General features: G+C 45.6%; 1 protein-coding gene across 2 annotated transcripts in view; it reads left to right on the forward strand.

The window, feature by feature from the left end:
* Positions 1 to 1,197: 1,197 nt before the first annotated feature.
* CACHD1 (cache domain containing 1) overlaps positions 1,198 to 18,073 on the forward strand; it is a 214,365-nt gene continuing 197,489 nt past the window's right edge. The window contains exon 1 of one of the 2 annotated variants that reach the window (XM_043575177.1): positions 1,198 to 1,559. In XM_043575177.1, coding sequence (XP_043431112.1) covers positions 1,314 to 1,559 — 246 coding nt within the window. In that variant the 5' untranslated portion in view covers positions 1,198 to 1,313. The remainder of the gene's footprint in view (positions 1,560 to 18,073) is intronic. The other variant, XM_043575178.1, reaches the window with a different exon arrangement.

Here is an 18,073-nt window from a genome sequence, read left to right on the forward strand (position 1 = left end):
TAGTTTTGTGGGTTTTGTTTTGCTTTTGATGGGATCAGATGGTTCATTTCCAAACAGAGACAGAACTATGTCACATTTAAGAGCAAGGGCCTTAAATTCCGGATCTGCCTCTTGTCCCCTGGGTGACCTTCGACAATTTATTCTACCTAGGCCTCAGTCTGTTACCTAAAATTTTAGGATAAAGATACGTACCTCATAGGGATGTGGTGGGATTAAAGGATAATAATGTCCACGAGTCCCAGAGCACAGTGCTGGGCACACAGTAGCTGGTTAATGAAAGAAACCTGTTGATCCTACGAGTGCTATTGTTATTAATAACACCGAAGAGAAGCAGTGGACGCACAAACGGCGGTCCCCTCCTCCCCCAAACTCTGCCAGGCAGAAAGCCTGCCTCCCAGAACTTAAAGGGACATTGGATGGGTGGAACCTAGAAAGGGTGGGATCCCGGGGTCCGTCGCGTTGGCGGAGGCGGGGAGAGCTGGGGTGGGTCGCTGTCGCCGGCCACAAGAAGGGCCTAGTGACCCCAATCCCGGCAGGGCTAGAACCCGAAAAGAGAGCCTGCTCTCCAGCCCCCAGCGCCTGGGGGGGGCCGACTCCGAGGCGGGAGCGAGGGGAAAAGAGGAGGGGCGACTGGGGGAATTTCCCCGCCTCTCTCCCTCCTTCCATAAATCACCGCAGCCGCGGCGGCGGCCGCGCCGGGAAGTGCACGGAGCCGGAGTGCAGCGTGGTGGCACCAGACACCTCCCTTTCCCCCCGCCGCTTTCTTTCTTTCTCTCACTCAGTCCCCCCTCCGTTGTTTTTTTTTTTTTTTTTTTTAAACCTTCCTCTCTCCCTCCTCGCTCGGGTGGCTGCTGCAGCCTCGCAGCCGAGCGCCGCTCCTCCTCTGCCGGTGCCGCCGCCCGCCCGCCCTCGCCGCCTCCGCCTCGCCGCGACTTGGGAGAAGCGAAAGCTCCGCGGCTCCGACTGTCAGCCCCGCGGCCCGCGCACCCGGTGCGAGCGCCGCCACCCTCCGAGACGCCCGCCGCGCCGCGGGGGCCGCGCCGGCGCCGGGGTCCCTGGGAGCGAACGGGCGGCCGCTTCCTCTCCCGCCCGCCGCCGGAGCCCGGCGATGGTGGCCGCCCGCGCTCCCGCGCTGTAGCCGGGCGCCCCCTAAGTTTGGGAGTCGCCGCCGCCGCCGCGGCGCGCAGAGGCGCCTGAAGAAGGGCAAGAAAGTTTTGCGGGGTGCGCCGAGCGGGCCCTGGGCGCACCTCCCGTTGCTCCCTCCCCGCTTCTCGGCGCCTTGAGCCCGTCGGCGGGGAGTGGGGGGAGGCAGCATGGCCCGGGAGCCGGAGGAGGAGGAGACGGCGGGGGCGGCCGCCCTGGCCCGCCGCTGCCGGGGCTCGTCCGGCCCGGCCGGGGCCGGGGCGCGGCGGCCGCCCCTCTGGCTGCTCTGCCTGGGCGCGTGCTGGCTGCTGGGCGCCGTGGCCGACGCCGACTTCTCCATCCTGGACGAAGCGCAAGTGCTGGCGAGCCAGATGCGGAGGCTGGCGGCCGAGGAACTGGGGGTCGTCACCATGCAGGTAAGTGGCCCCTTTTGCGCCGCCCCGAACTTGCCAGGCATCCTGCCCCTCTCCTATGCGCAGAGCCCGGTCCCGTTCCCCAGTACAGGTCCCACTGGCTAGGCAGACCTCTCTGGCATATACGGAGCCCCCTTTTCCGCGAGACAGCTCTGCCCTCTGCACAGATCCCCTCCCTCTCCGACTACACACCAACTCTTCCATGCACACAGGTACTCTCCCTTTCTCTTCCGCAGAGGCTCCTGCCCCTTGCGCGGAACCCTCTTTACCCCCCCCTTTACCCCCCCCCCCCCCCGCAGCTCCTTTATCTTAGCAAGGAATCTGCCGTTCCCTCGAATCTCCTTTCCTAATTTGCACGTAGTTTCCCCCGCAGTCTTGTTTTCACCCCGCCACCCCTGCAAACTCCCCTTTGCTCTTTGTGTACCCATCCCGGGGCAGACGGCCCCGCCTGGCTCGGACGATTTTCCTCCCCTACCCCACCCCCTTGACCACCTCCCTGTGTCCCCCAGACCGAGGCGCACGGATGGGCGCCGGAAAGGAAGGCACCACCACAGCGTGCCCAGCTGCTCCTGGGCCACCTGGGTCCCGGCGGAGAGGGGCGGGAGGAGTGGACTCTGCGCTCCCTTTCCCCGCCAGGGTGCATTGGGGGAGGGGCTGGCCTTGTAGATTCCCGACTCTGGTCCGGCGTGGGGCACTTTTTTATTGCTTTCTGCTGTTGCTGTTGTCCTTTAGCGCACCGTCCACTGTATTTTTGTTTTGTGTATGCCTTTTTAGGGGAGAAAAACGGGGAAACCGTGAATAAGGTTCCCATTTCTCTAGATTGTTTACCGTGTTGGTCCTCCTCAGTGGAGGAAGGGGCTTATGAAAGGATTGCCGGCGGCGTATAAGGAATCCCGAAGGTGTTCCTGATAACAGTAGTAAAAATTGCTAAACAGCAACCACCTGGAGATTCTACCCTGCCATTATTTTATCTTCTTGGTCAGAAAGGCCCAGTCAATTAGGAGAGGTTGAGGTGACATTAAGAGTCTGAAACCTTTGCTATAACATTCTTCCGTAAAATAACCTCATTCCCTTATGCATTCTAGCAATAATGGTGATAAATGCGGTTTTCGAAAGAGCGAAGTTTCCAGGAATGTGATCTTCGAATAGGTTTCTGATTTCTATTCTGTGACCACCCTTCCACCTCCCACCGTGGGGAGGTGTTTTGAGTCACTTTGGGATTCAGGTTACCGACGTCTCCCCCACCCCCCCCCTCCCGAAAATCTTCTGCCCTACCACGCCTCCTTCCAACCCCAAGTCTTCACCCTGGATGATAGTTTTCCTACAGCCACTCCCGCAGACCTTTAACACAGTAGTGGAAAGACGCTGGGGTTTTGTTGTTTTGGTTTGGTTTTTTAGATGAGATTGAGGAGTGGGTGGTTTGCTTGAAAGGTAATTCTGTATTTATTTGCAGACACCCGGCCGTGAAATGCAATAGAGTCGGATATTTCCTCATTTGCTTAACAATAGACAAGCTTTTTAAGATACACCATTTAGTTGTTCTTTTCTGTGCAGATCTTTCAGGTTCAGATTCCGTTATACTTTTTCCGCATGCGTTTTCTTATTTCTGATGGTTGTTGACAGAGTTCTTAGAAGTGAAGTGACTTTTAGAGGAAATGGAACTAAAATGTTAGGAAGGAACTAGGATCCCCCCCCCCCCCCCCCCGTGGTGAATGTTTCAGTTCAGAGCACAAACAATTGTGTTTTTGCATAGAGACATTTAAGATGTTGCAGTTTTGGGCTGTGCTGGTAAGATTAGTAGGCATTTATCACCTTCCAAGGGCTGGGCTAGAGATCTTAAGTTTCTTCCCCACCCCCTTCCCCATATAAGCTAAGGACTTGGCTTTTTCTAAGATGCTGACAGCAGTTTTACTGTTTCTCACCCGATCCTTGACAAAAGGTGAAATCGGATCCCAACACATTGTCATTCAGGTAGGGATCCAAAGCAAATGTAGTTTTTAAAAGGCTTCCCTGTTGAAAAGGAGACACTTTGGAAAAAAAGCTCTGATCTGTGGGGGGTTTGTGCCCAAATGGCCCTGTATCTCCTCCCAACTGGCCTCTTTCTAGCACCTTTGCAATCTCATTGTGGAAACTGGCCTCCTGGGGACAGGGTTTTGTCTGGCAAAATGTGAAGTGGCTTCTCTCCTTTTTTGAAAGGAGAAGCACATACTGTATTTAAATTCCTCTCCTTGAGCTGTACATTGATCTGCCACTTGCCTCCATCTGGGAAAATTGGGGAAAGAGTCTCTTAATTTTGTTACACTGCCAGCTTTTTTTTGGGGGGGGGATACTTGTAAAATAAAATCTAAGGCAGGCTAGATTTTTGGCCCTTAGTACAAAGCTTTCGAGCCTCATATTTTCCTCTGCAAACCTCTGGGATTTGTTCAGTGGGTCTGAAATGATGGGGGTTTAGTTAAAGTGCAGATTATATAGTCCTCCCTTATGGAATATTGGATTTTATAGCTGTAGAGTTATCCTGCCATTCAGATGTAGGTATCCTTGTGGGTGTTAGGGTGAGCAAGGTCAGACTTCCATATGCAGATGTGAGGGGGTTGGGGGAAAGGTTCTGTCTCTTTGAGAGAAAAAAAAGATTCCCCCTCTGTTAAGGATGGACTCTTCATTTGACCTTGGCATTTTGAGCTCTGTGCAGAGCACTGCTTTCAGGAGAGCACCTTATTGATGAGAAAGTTTCTGTACGTCAGTTTATACGTAAAAAGCCCATTTTCAGACTTCTAAATCCTTTCTGCTGCAGAAATTCTCCAAAGACAATTTGCCTGTTGCAGCATTTCAAATGGCAGCACATGCGGCACACAGAAGGTTGCAAGGGCTAATTTCACAAAAACAAAAACCAGGCCTTCCTGCAGCACTGTCGTTTCCCATGCACAGGTTTTGTTTTCTGTGCTTGGAAATCAAGACGGTTTGAAAAGCTCTCCTAAAGATTTTCTTGCAAAGGTTTTCTCATGGAGGCTGCCTCCTCGTAGCTTTTTTTCCCCCTTTTTTTGTCCTTTGTTTTTAGTAACAAAATTAAAAAAAAAAATCTTTAAATGATTTGCACCAATGAATTTTGCCAGTGCCCTGGGAAAGCTGCCACTGAATACTGCCCCCCTCCTCCATCCCATCCCCTCCCCCACCTGGCAGCCGACCTCCTACTTCATGGGTAAAAGTCAAAAACCTAATCATGGTCTCCTCAGGGGTCTGGTAGAGTGAAACCTTCAACAACATTGAGAGGTGGGGAGCAGAGGGTAGCTGTGGCCAGAAGACTTGTTTCTGCCTGTTTAATTCGTGCAAGAAATTTATTTTTTGGTTTGTTTTGGTGTTGGTTTGTTTGTTTATTTATATAATATCAAGCAGCCTTGTGGAGTGGAAAGAACTTTGACATTGAGTGTTTGGAGACCTGGGTTCCAGCCCTGCCACTTACAGGTTGAGTGATCTTTATTTGCAAGTTGGAGGGTGCTGGTTCTTCCTGGAGGTTCGCTCTGTGGACTTGATGGAAATAGTATATGTGAAGGCACTTGTTAATGTGAAGCTATGGCTGGGGAAATGTTGGTGGATATGGTGGTTCTTTTTTTTTTTTTTTTTTTTTTTTTTAATTTTTTAACGTTTATTTATTTTTGAGACAGAGAGAGACACAGCATGAACGGGGGAGGGGCAGAGAGAGAGAGACACACAGAATCGGAAGCAGGCTCCAGGCTCTGAGCCATCAGCCCAGAGCCCGACACGGGGCTCGAACTCAAGGACCGCGAGATCGTGACCTGAGCTGAAGTTGGACGCTTAACCGACTGAGCCACCCAGGCGCCCCGATATGGTGGTTCTTAAATGGAAAAATAGTAATTGAAAAGCTTACTGTGCACAGAACCCTTTGCTAGGTGTTGAGGGGATTTACAAGGAGGTATTCCAGCATAACCCCTCAAGTTTATAATCTGGAAGAGGAGGGGAGATTGCACAGGTAAAATGGCTTAAATAACCATGTCTGCCTGTTAGAAGGCATATCTGGGTCTGGCAGCCATTTCACCAAGCACTTATAAGGCCCATTTAACATTATATGACAATACAGGCTCTTTAACAGCAAGGGCCTGGCACGTGGCCAGTGTGCCCGCCTTGAAGTTAGCTCTAACACAGCTCTGCCGGGCTGGGCATAGTCACTGTGAACTTGGCAGACACACCAGCAGGTTGGTCAGACAGCTGCTGTTTGGGGCCTGGAAGGGGGCTGGGGAGGGTCCTTCCAGTAGAGGCAGAAGAAGTACCAGAAGCCCAAGCGAGAGCTTCAGCTCCAGTTCAGGCAGGAGCAGCAGCCAGGAAAGATGTGACTTGAGGAACTGAAGGGCTCAACTGGGATGAGGTGCTGGCTGAAAATCTAGAGCAAAGTTGTAAATGAGTGGCTGCTGCTGAAAGTGAGAGGGGAGGCCTCTTTTGTATGCACCAGAACAGCCTTGGAAGTTCATTGTTCATTTTGCATACATTCAGCAAGGGTTGGGCAGGGGGGTGCTTCTATGTGGCCAAGGGCTTTGGTTAGAGGTGGCCTGAATACAAGGTGAATAAATCCAGTCTGTGGCCTTAAGCTCTGAACTTTTGATGGAAACAGGTACAAAAAGAGGTATAACCCAGGGGGCTGGCAAGCAGCAGTAGAATGCAGTGGGTGGTGTGGTGGTGGAACCCGGAGCAGGGCATTATGGGAGGATAAGGAGGGCTGCCCAAGCCCATGTGGGGAGGTCTGTCCTGGAAGTTGGTTACTCCTTCCTCCGTTTTTTCAGTGTACTGTGAACACAGGTCAATCCTGGAAGCAGCAGCAGCCTCAAACCCAAAGTCTGACCAAATCAGTAGTTCATTGAACATTTCTAATCCCCTTTGGTGGCACTGGACAAAATAGTATATCTTCAAGCCCTTGGTAGGGATGTGGCTGTGACTCTTGTACTTCTTCACATGGCCTCAAGTCTTCTCTCCATGGCCATCACTCTGGGGCTTTTGTGGTTATGCACACCAACATCTTGGTAGCTCTGTCGTAAGTGCATGCTGATTTGCAGTTAGGTTTAGGTAAGGTTTGTATTTTCTCCTAAATCAGATCTAGCATACTAGGAATGGCATGTTTTAGGATAATTTGTGTACTGAAGCAATACCGAATGTGTTAGGGGTGATTCCCCCTCCCCCATATTTGCAAAAAATGTGATTTTATTCTGTACCCTGTATACAATGTAAGTCCTAGTGGGAAAAATTGCTGCCTTGCTCTCTTCTGAAATAAAGTATTTGGAGCAGAAGAAAATTGCCCATTGATGGATAACTCTGAGTTGAACTTGGTAAGAGTGAGCCAAAGAGAAGCATGTTGAATGACTTCTGGTGGACTCTCCCTGTTGTGCTTCATACTCCCTCCACTTCCTCTCCACTAATACCTGTCTTAGTTGGCATTGGCGCCTGTGCTTCTGTTTTTTCTGCCAGTCCTGCTGGAGTCTGGAGGTGTCTGGGGGAGGGGAAGGAGATGGTTTCACACTTTGTAACTTGGTGCTATTTCTGGTTGCTGCTTGAGGAGTTCCTTCCTTGAGCTTAAGTGGATGAGCAGACAGGAACCTGGAAGAACTCTGGAAGTTGGGTATTATGTGCAGTGGGATTTACTTTGGAACTCCTTGGACCGGGTGTAAGAATACTGAAATTCAAAATAGGAAGGGACAACAGAGGCAACAATTTTGACACAGCTAAGTTATTAACTGTTAACTTCCAGCATATTGTTAAAATTGCTCTGAATGTTAGGGTCTTTCGGGCTTGACTGTGTTAATGAAGGGGAATAGATTTTAAAAGATAAGTGTCTAGCACAAGGTCCAATGTAGCAGTAGTCAGTAAGCAGAAGTATGGGACGATCTTTTTAGTGCCAGGGCACGGAACCTAGAAGGCAGTGAACAGCTCCTGAATCCTGAATGAAATAAAAATCAAATCTTTAGAACCTGCAGATTTCAGTGTGGTCAGTCCTTTGTTCCGGGGTTTACTGAAGTGAGGTGCACAGACCTAGGGATATGGTGCAAAACCATCCTTTGGGGTTTATGGAGAAAATATTAACCCCGTCGTTAATAGTCAATGTTTACTTTTCTTTTTAACGTTTATTTATTTTTAGAGAGAGCAAGCAGGGATGGGCAGAGAACGGCAGACACAGAATCCCAAGCAGGCTCTGCACGGTCAGTGAGGAGCCCCACACAGAGCTTGAACTCCTGAACCGTGAGATCATGACCCAAGCCGAAGTCGAACGCTTAACCAAATGAGCCACCCAGATGTCCCATCAATATTGACTTTAAAATTTTTCATTACAAAGATTTGGAGGGGGGAAAAATAGTATAACAATACTCATGTACCCTTCACTGGCTTACACCAGCTTAAACAGCAGCTCCTGGTCAGGCCACTTTTATCTCTGCCTGTGCCAAAATAACTGGAGAATATTTTGAAGCAAAGTCCAAATATCCCCTAATTTCATCCATAATATTTTAAATTGCATCCTTAATTTCTATATTTTAAAATGTTTTGTAATATACATAATGGTATACTAGTATGTTGAGCTTATAATCTACAAATAAAGACAACTATTTGGAGGGTATAAACTTATTTTATGGTGACATGCCTGAGTTTTTGACCAAAACCATTGCTGTGTCCCCCTAGCTCTTTATAAATAACCTGTATCTTTCCCTGGCAACCTCTATAGTCTTCTGGAAGTCCTGTGCAAGCTTCTTTTGGGGTGAGGGGACTCCTCTGGGACCTTTCCCCCCCTTTCTTACACAAGCTGTTTGGCCCCCGTTTTTCCTGTCTGGCTTTCTGCACAAGGCTGTGAGGATCCTTGCTTTCTTTGTGGCCTCTGTATATTGTCTATGCATATGTATTTGACTGATGGATTATGGACCACATCTTCTCCTTACTCCTGTTCTCTCCCCCTTCCAGAGGAGGCCAGAGTGAGAAAGGGACAGGCAAGATAAGCTGTAAGTGGACGAGAGGGGAAAGTTGAAGAGGAAAAGGTAGACTCTATACATATTTGTCTTCTGAAGATCAGCCTGTCCGTAAATATTCACTGGGTGTCTCGGTGAAGAATTGGAGACTGGGAGAGTGTAGGAGAGGCAAAGAACACCCAGTGCTTTCTGTCTGAGAGCTCCTGTATTTTCAGGGAGACTAAACCAGTTTGTTTCTCTTCTCTTCTCTCTCTTCTCTTTTTCTCTCTTCTCTTTTTCTCTCTTTTCTGTCTTCTCTTTTCTGTCTTTTCTGTCTTTTTTCTCTCTTCTCTTTTCTGTCTTTTCTCTCTTCTCTTTTCTGTCTTCTCTTTTCTCTCTTCTCTTCTCTCTTTTCTGTCTTCTCTTTTCTCTCTTTTCTCTCTTTTCTGTCTTTTCTGTCTTCTCTTTTCTCTTTTCTGTCTTCTCTTTTCTCTCTTTTCTGTCTTCTCTCTCTTCTCTTTTCTCTCTCTTCTCTTTTCTCTTTTCTCTTTTCTGTCTCTTCTCTTCTCTTCTCTTCTCTTTTCTCTCTTTTCTGTCTTCTCTTTTCTGTCTTCTCTTTTCTGTCTTCTCTTTTCTGTCTTCTCTTTTCTGTCTTCTCTTTTCTGTCTTCTCTTTTCTGTCTTCTCTTTTCTGTCTTCTCTTTTCTGTCTTCTCTTTTCTGTCTTCTCTTTTCTGTCTTCTCTTTTCTGTCTTCTCTTTTCTGTCTTCTCTTTTCTGTCTTCTCTTTTCTGTCTTCTCTTTTCTCTCTTCTCTTTTCTCTCTTCTCTTTTCTCTCTTCTCTTTTCTCTCTTCTCTTTTCTCTCTTCTCTTTTCTCTCTTCTCTTTTCTCTCTTCTCTTTTCTCTCTTCTCTTTTCTCTTTTCTCTCTTTTTTCTCTTTTCTCTCTTTTCTGTCTTCTCTTCTCTCTCTTTTCTCTCTTTTCTCTCTTTTCTCTCTTTTCTCTCTTTTCTCTCTTTTCTCTCTTTTCTCTCTTTTCTCTCTTTTCTCTCTTTTCTCTCTTTTCTCTCTTTTCTCTCTTTTCTCTCTTTTCTCTCTTTTCTCTCTTTTCTCTCTTTTCTCTCTTTTCTCTCTTTTCTCTCTTTTCTCTTTTTTTTCTCTCTTCTCTTTTCTCTTTTCTCTTCTCCCTTCTTTTTTAATTTACATCCAAATTAGTTAGCATATAGTGCAACAATGATTTCAGGAGTAGATTCCTTAATGCCCCTTACCCATTTAGCCCATCCCCCCTCCCACAGCCCCTCCAGTAACCCTCAGTTTGTTCTCCATATTTATGAGTCTCTTCTGTTTTGTCCCCCTCCCTGTTTTTATATTAGTTTTGCTTCCCTTCCCTTATGTTCATCTGAGACTAAACTGGTTTCTATGGGTCAAGACAGGATAGAAAGAAACGTTGGAGTATGGGATCTACATCACACCTGGGGTAGAGAATGGAGAATTGTGTTGGCCCTTGTCAACTGAAGGGTAGTACTGTCCTCCAGTTGTTGCCCGAGTGGCAGTAGTAGTGTGGGTCCAGTGTTGCCACATGACTGCTTTTCAGGAGAGGGTGGATGTCTGGTTTTCAGATGAAACTCAAGATTCTTAAAAGTGTGGGCAACTAATTCAGATGTAAGCAAAACAAACACAAAAACTGTGTGGGCCAAACCAACCATGTCTGTGGGCTGGATTAGGCCAGAGGCCACCGATTTGCAGTCCTGGATTAAAATTACTCAGTGGGCTCCAGGAGGTAAAAATCAGTGCTTTATATAAAGGTTATAGGGAAACCACTTTCCATATAAAAGGAAGGAAAACTTTCTGATAGAAAAGTTCTAAATTGGATTGCTTTGGGATGTGAACTCTGTTATAATTAAGTAGTTATTGAATGTTTGGTGTCAGGTACTGGGTTATGTCTGAGGTCTCCATCAGTTAATTTCTGATCCAGTGAGTGAGAAAGGGGTTTCCAGATGCTTGGGGAAAGGATGTCAGGGATGTTAATGTATTTGGGGGTGGAGAGGGATTCTGGAAGGCTTCCCAGAAAAGGTGGAATGAATGAGTTGGTTAGTCAAAGAGTGGAGTTTTCAGAAGGCTCTTTTGTGATGGCACCTTTGAGGAATGGAAAGCTGGCACTAAGGTTTGGAGTTAGGAAAGCCAGAGGGAAGGAAGGGTGCAGGAAGAGGTCAGAGAAGTAGAGGCCGGGTTGTGGGATCCTTGGATCCTTCATGTCAGTCAAGACTTTTTATATGGCAGATAACACCCAGTTACATTGGCTGAACAAGAAAGGTGCTACTGCCTTAAGCAGTTGAACAGCCTGGGCAGTCTTTGGGCAGTGCTAGATTAAGGCTCAAACCATGTGGCCAGTAGAGTTTCTCTGTCTGCATGCTTATGTTTTGTTTTGTTTTGTTTTAATTTACATCCAAATTAGTTAGCATATAGTGCAACAATGATTTCAGGAGTAGATTCCTTAGTGCCCTTTACCTGTTTAGCCCATCCCCCCTCCCACAACCCCTCCAGTAACCCTCAGTTTGTTCTCCATATTTATGAGTCTGTTTTGTCCCCCTTCCTGTTTTTATATTATTTTTGTTTCCCTTCCCTTATGTTCATCTGTTTTGTCTCTTAAAGTCCTCATATGAGTGAAGTCATGATATTTGTCTTTCTCTGACTGGCTGATTTCACTTAGCATAATACCCTCCAGTTCCATCCACGTAGTTGCAAATGGCAACGTTTCATTCTTTTTGATTGCCGAGTAATACTCCACTGTGTATATATATACCATGCATGCTTACTTTCTTAAATAAGTTCTCCCCTTTGTTTCAACATGGTGGGCAGTTGGAAACTTGCTGCTTGTGCCTGAGTCTCCTATATTTGGAGATGTGCTCTAGGGGAAAAGAACTAGGAACCTGGAGAAAGCTTGCCATCTAGAAAACTCCGCTGAAGTGACTTAGGATTTAGACACCAGCTGCCGAGGCCTGCTCCATAGCTAGGTTCTGCCTCCCTGAGTCCGGTTCAAGGACGGCCTGCTTTGTGGTCTCCCTACTTCTGGCTGGAAGGCAGGCTGTCTGGCTTTCCACTGTGGTCTTGTGGTCTGCCCTCAGGGGTTGTACAAATCCAGGCTCAGAAGGCCTGCCCTTGGCATACCTTTTCTCCCTGACCTTTCAACTCCTCAGATCACTGGGCGCCAAGAGGACTGGGAAGGACCAGAGAGAGCATCACATCTGCATCCCTTCTTTTACAGATGAGAAACTGAGGCCCAGTGGGAGAAGTGGCTCTCTGGAGATCAGACCCAGGAGTAAGTGGTAGACTTAAAACTCAAGTGCTTGGGGCGCCTGGGTGGTGCAGTCGGTTAAGCGTCCGACTTCAGCCAGGTCACTATCTCACGGTCCGTGGGTTCGAGCCCCGTGTCATGCTCTGGGCTGATGGCTCAGAGCCTGGAGCCTGTTTCCGATTCTGTGTCTCCCTCTCTCTCTGCCCCTCCCCTGTTCATGCTGTGTCTCTCTCTGTTCCAAAAATAAATAAACGTTGAAAAAAAAAAACTTAAAACTCAAGTGCTGGGGGCGCCTGGGTGGCTCAGTTGGTTAAGTGTCCAACTTCAGCTCAGGTCATGATCCCATGGTTTGTGGGTTCGAGCCCCGCATTGGGCTCTGTGCTGACAGCTCAGAGCCTGGAGCCTGCTTCGGATTCTGTGTCTCCTACTCTCTCTGCCCCTCCCCTGCTTGTGTGCGCGTGCTCTCTCTCTCTCTTGCTCTCTCTCTCTCTCTCTCTCTGTCTCTCAAAAATAAATAAAAACCAAACAAAAAACTCAAGTGCTGGTCTTAGGACTCTTGTTTTTTGACACTTTGCACAATACTGTCCTGTGGGGGCTCCATTTTTCCAAGAGATTTTGCCTTAAAATATAAAAGAAATTTAAAGATATTTATATTCTGTGGGGAAAAGAAGGTTTGGCTTAGTTTTTTTTTTTTTTTTTTTTTTTTTTTTCCTTTATAGATGAGAAGGTAAAGTTGATAGTCTGCTTTGACAGCTGACTGGGTTTTTGTTTTTTTTTTTGTTTGTTGTTAAGCTGTTATTAAAATATCTAGAAGTCAGTGAGCCACAGATGAAACCTAAAGATTCTGAGACTTACTATAATATTGTTAGCTTTTTTTTAAAAGCAAATTTAAATGGTCAGTTATTTATAATTGTGAACTGTACCACCACCAATCCTTTTATTAGAAAAATAAAGCATAAAAAGAAAACCAAACTTTAAGGGAGGAACCCTTGGTTTTTTGGGTTTTGTTTATGTAAAGGCTACAGAAGGAAATTCCACCTGTAATTTTCAGGCAGAATTCTATTTTGGACCTCCAGAACTTGTATCTCCCTAGTCATTAGGAGTATGAAGTTCCCCCCGCCCCACGTCCCCCACTTTGTTCTGAGTTCAAAAGGAGTTTTCCTCTCCAGATTTATAGTCAAATGATTTCTGAGTTAATTTACAGTTAGAAAAATTCCAATCCCTAAATACCATAGTGGATCCACTGTAAAGCAACGTATGGTCCATATTTCTCTGGAAATAGTGTGTTTTATTGTAATTGTAGAGGAGAAGCCAGTGGGTAAATTGTTATCTGTTGTGTGTGATAACATCTTGATTCTCTTCCAACCATAACAGTTATTTTAAAGACTCTGTGCAAGCCCAAGACTATAGCACTTCCCCCCCCCGCCCCCCATTCCCCCTTGGATATTTTTTAAGTTTTATTTTTGCGTGGAGTACTAAAAAAGAAAATACTTTGAGGCCCTGGTGGAAGGGCAGTGAAAATCGGCAAGCCAGTGAGAATGAATCTGAATTTTTAATTAGGCTTTGAGTTGTGTCTTCAAAGTGTAGAGACATCATTAGTGATGTAAGTCTTGTTGCGTTAGCAGAGACTGACATTTTACTTCAAACGTGGCGAGTGCAGCTGTCCTGTGCAGATAAAAGTTGCCAAGTGCGGAATAGCAAGGTGGATTGGTAGATAATTAGCTGTCCCACATTACTGCAGTGTGGAAGAAGCCTGCCAGTCATGGGCAGGAAGAAGGAATTATTAGTGGGAGAAAATCCAAGTGTGTCATAAAGCAATTTGGAATCACTTCAGCTGTGGCAGAGCTGATAAGGCGTATGTTAAGGAAACAAGACAAACTGAGTCTAGTATGTGGCCAACTTTTTTTCTTTTCTTTCTCTTCAATTCAAAAGAGGAATGGCTGGAAATGAATGATCCATAAATACAGTGAAGTACAGATTCTTCAGTCTGTCCTGACTCCATGTATGAAATAGTTAACCAACTTAAAATAGTCTCCGTATTTTCACGTATCTTGAAAATAAAGTGAGGATTCTATACAGGAAAAAAAAAATCACAGGGATGCCGTAAAGCCTTGACGATAACTGTGCTGTGTCTAACCCTGAAAAGATAATTTGGAGAAGAAATTTTGAAGTCCATCACCTCTCTACTAAAAAGGTTATAATATTTGTAAGTGATTTGAGGATATATTGCCTTACTGGTAGAATATGTGAGTGTATTTAAATATTCATAAAAGTTTTTCTGTGATCATCACATTCTTCCCTAGGAAATAAGAGCTAGAGAAAGTTTTGTTGGCTTTCTTGTCTGTCTTCAGTTATTTGCTAACTTGAGTGAAACTGTATGGGATGTTTTTGTCCATTTGGATTGCTCCCTACACTCCTGCCAGGATACCGAACTCCTTTTGTCCTCATTTCACCCACTTTTATTGGATTGGCTTTCTCCAAAGCCAAGGCCTCTCTTGGCAGCCCAGAAGTAGGAGGTGCTGAGATGGGGGTATGTGCTGTGTTCTGCTTGGATAGTGTCCCCCCTGAATGAGTTATACCCCTGGCCACTGTGAGAGACAGACCATTTTTTGCTCTTTGCTTCTTATCCTCTTTTATCACTAGGGGAGTGTCACTGGATTGTTGCTGCCCTGGGTGGTTTTGAAGAAAGCCTGGAGAATTGAAGTTTTTGGCAATCTTGGCTCTTGGATCCAGAGTTGATTTCATTGACCGCCCCCCCCCCCCCCGGTGAAATGGGGATATTTGCCCCTCTGTAGTCTTGGGGCAGGAGGTAGGGGACATGTGACAGGCGACCAGACTTTGTGCTGATTGTGAACCAGTCAGTCATATTTGTTATGGGTTAAGATCCCTGGAGATCGTGTAAATTTGTGACCATCAAGGAAGCCTGGACATTTTTTTTTTGCATACATGTATATTGAGATAATAAATGTGGGTAAGAATTGCAAACAGTAAAGCTTTGTACAGGTGTGAGTTATTAGAGCATGAACTCCCATAAAAAGCACCCAGATCTATTCATCTGTATAGTCCTTGTATGAGTTAGCACTGTCTCTGGCACATGGTGAGGACTCAAAAAATGTCTGGACTACAGAAATTCAGTAGCCAGCTTTAAACACACTTCATAACATTCTCATGTTTAGCTACTATGTTTCATGTGTCAATTTCATTACTTAAGGCTTACAGTGAAATGTCTTGAGCCTTTACTTACTAAAGATTCAAAATGTTTGAGATTAGTGAAAGTGTCTAGAGAGTATCAAGCACCTTAGGACTCTAAGTATGGATTGGTTCTGATGTGTAATTTCTTCATGTGAGAGAAAGTGGAGAATATGTTGAATATAGGAATACATAGAAAAATATGTGTACTTGTGGATTATGTACTTAGAGCTACTTTATCCTAGAGGCTAGAGTTTATTAATTTGCTTAACAACTTTTTATTGAGCATGTATTATATGCCAGGTACTATGCTTGGATTTCAGTTTGTGATCTAAAAAAGACACACAAGCCCTACTCTCATGGAGTATACCACCTACTAGGGGAAATAGACATTAAGGAAATGATCATGTAAGTAAATACAAACTATAAAATTTTGAATAGCATTAGAACAAAACAGGGGCTATTCCAAAAATTACCAGGGAGGTCTTCTGAAAATCTTTTGGGGGGAAAAAGTTAGAATATTCCTCCTCTGCTTTAGACTCTCTAAAGGTTCCTGTCTGACTCAGCCTAAAACCCCAATTATAGTGGCCTTCACAGCCAGATGTGACTTAGTCCCTGGTATCTTTGTGGTCTTCCCTCACCCCACTGAGCTCCCACCCTCCCCCCACACACATAACAAGGTTCCTCCAGCCCTCCAAGCACACACCTGCCCCAGAGCATTTAAGCTTGCTGTTCCTGTTCCCTCTGCCTGGGAATAGCAGGAAGCTCTCCCTGGTCACCTTTAACAGTACCCTGCCTTGCGTCTCACTCTGTCTCCTAACTTTGTTTACTTTATTGTAACCTAACCTCCCACACGTAGCTTTTTGTATCGTTCACTTCTGTTTTCATGTGGAACGGTGCTTGGTACTTAGAATCACTCAATAAATACTTACTGGACAAGGGTGAGTGGGAATGACAACTGGGCTGGGTGGCATGGGAAAGAATCTGAGGAGGGCAAGTAGAAAGGAGGGAGAGCCAATCGGAGGCTTGCAAAAGGAGCCAATCAGGGGAAGAGTTGGGAGCTGCAGAAGGGAGAATGAGAATCAAGGGAGAAGTTGATGCAGTTGTGGGAACGTAGGGGGGTAGAGGAGACTTGCATCCCAACAGAGGGAGGAGCCTACATCTAGGTCTTGAGAGGCAGGACTTTGGCTTACTTGAAGAAAGAAATCAAGCCAGGGGCCTACTTAGCATGCTTGCAGAAGGGTGATACAAGTGAAGAATTTGGGTTCTTATTCCTCATTAACGCAAGTGTAGTTGTTTCCCACTGACTCTTTGGTCATGGCTTTCCTGATAAGGACCCATTGGAAGGGTGGGGTTGCAGGGTAAAAGACCCTGGATATGTAGAGGTCTGCAAATGGGGAAAATCTGTGGTTGGCCATCTGTTTTTTCCAACTGAGGGAGAGGAGAGAGAAGGGAGAAGGCAGCTTCATCCAGATACATCATGGAGAAAAATGTAAATGTCAATTCGTTGTCCTTTATAATTTAAAAAAATACACATGCTTCCTATATTTTTGGCCAAAACAAACAACTTTAGAGTCCACTCTGAATACAGTAATGAAATACCGTATTAATGATGCAGATGTACTTTAATCCCCAATTGCATTACCGTTTAGTTACATATGGAAAATGTAATCGTTTTCTTTTTTCCCTGCAAATAGTAATGATCATTTCTTTCAGAAAGTGTATTTAGGGGCACCTGGGTGGCTCAGTTGAAGTGTCAGCTTCAGCTTAGGTTGTTATCTCGTGGTTCAGGAGTTCAAGCTCTGTGTCAGGCTCTGTGCTGACAGCTCAGAGCCTGGAAACTGCTTCGGATTCTCTGTACCCCTCTCTGTCCACCCCTGCCCTGCTTGTGCTCTCTTTCTCTCTCTCTCTTGCCCAGAAATAAACATTAAAAAAAATAAAAAGTGTATTTACTCAGAGGAAAAAGTAAGCTGGAAAGGGACAGAGAGAGAGAGAGAGAGAGAGAGAGAGAGAGAGAAAGAATCCCAAGCAGGCTCCACACTGCTGGTGCAGAGCCCATTGTGGGGCTTTGAACTCACAAACTAGGAGATCATGACCTGAGCTGAAATCTAGAGTCGGACACTTAACCAACTGAGCCACCCAGGCACCCTAGTAATAATCGTTTTTTAATGTGTGGCTTTGACATTTTACAACCAGATCTTTCAGATACATCAAGTATTTTCTCATGTTGTTGTTAAAAATGTGGTAAAGCATACATAACATTAAATTTCCTATTTGAACCATTTTTAATTGTTTGGTTCTGGGCATTAAGTACTTTTATTGTTGTGTGACTATTACTGTCATCAGTCTCCAGAACTTTTTCCATCTACCCTGGCTGAAACTCTGTAACCCATTTAACAACTCCTTTCCTCTCTCCCCTGGCCCCTCACTACCACTATTAATTTCTTTCTCTATGAATTTGACTGCTCTAGATACCTCATGTAAGTGGTGGAATCATACAATATTTGTCCTTTTGTGAGTGGCTTTATTTACTATAATGTCTTCCAGGTTCACTCATGTTATAGCATAAATCACAATTTGCATCCTTTTTAAGGTTGAATGGTTATCCATTGTATGTATATGCTACATTTTGTCCATTAATCCACCAGTGGACCCTTGGGTTATTTCTACCTTTTGGCTGCTGTAAATCATGCTTCTGTAAACATGGGTGTACAAATGAGTCCCTGCTTTCAGTTCTTTTGAGTATATACCTAGAAGTGGAATGGCTGGATCATAGGATACTTCTGTTTAATATTTTAAGTTTTATTTATTTATTTTGATAGAGAGTGAGCATGTGTGTGCATGACTAGGGGAAGAGCAGAGAGAGTGAGAATCCCAAGCAGGCTTCCTGCTGTCAGCATGGAAACTGATGCAGGGCTCGATCTCATGAATGGTGAGACCATGACCAGAACTGAAATCAAGAGTCTGATGCCTAACCGAGTGACCCCCCCCCCAGGCGCCCCCTCTGTTTATTTATGGTCCTATTAGTTTCCATAGTAGCTGACGTTTTTATATTCTTACCAGCAATGCACAAGAATTCTGATTTCTCTATATCCTTGCCAAGAC

Source organism: Prionailurus bengalensis, chromosome C1, assembly GCF_016509475.1.
Source record: "Prionailurus bengalensis isolate Pbe53 chromosome C1, Fcat_Pben_1.1_paternal_pri, whole genome shotgun sequence".
Classification (NCBI taxonomy): Eukaryota; Metazoa; Chordata; class Mammalia; order Carnivora; family Felidae; genus Prionailurus; species Prionailurus bengalensis.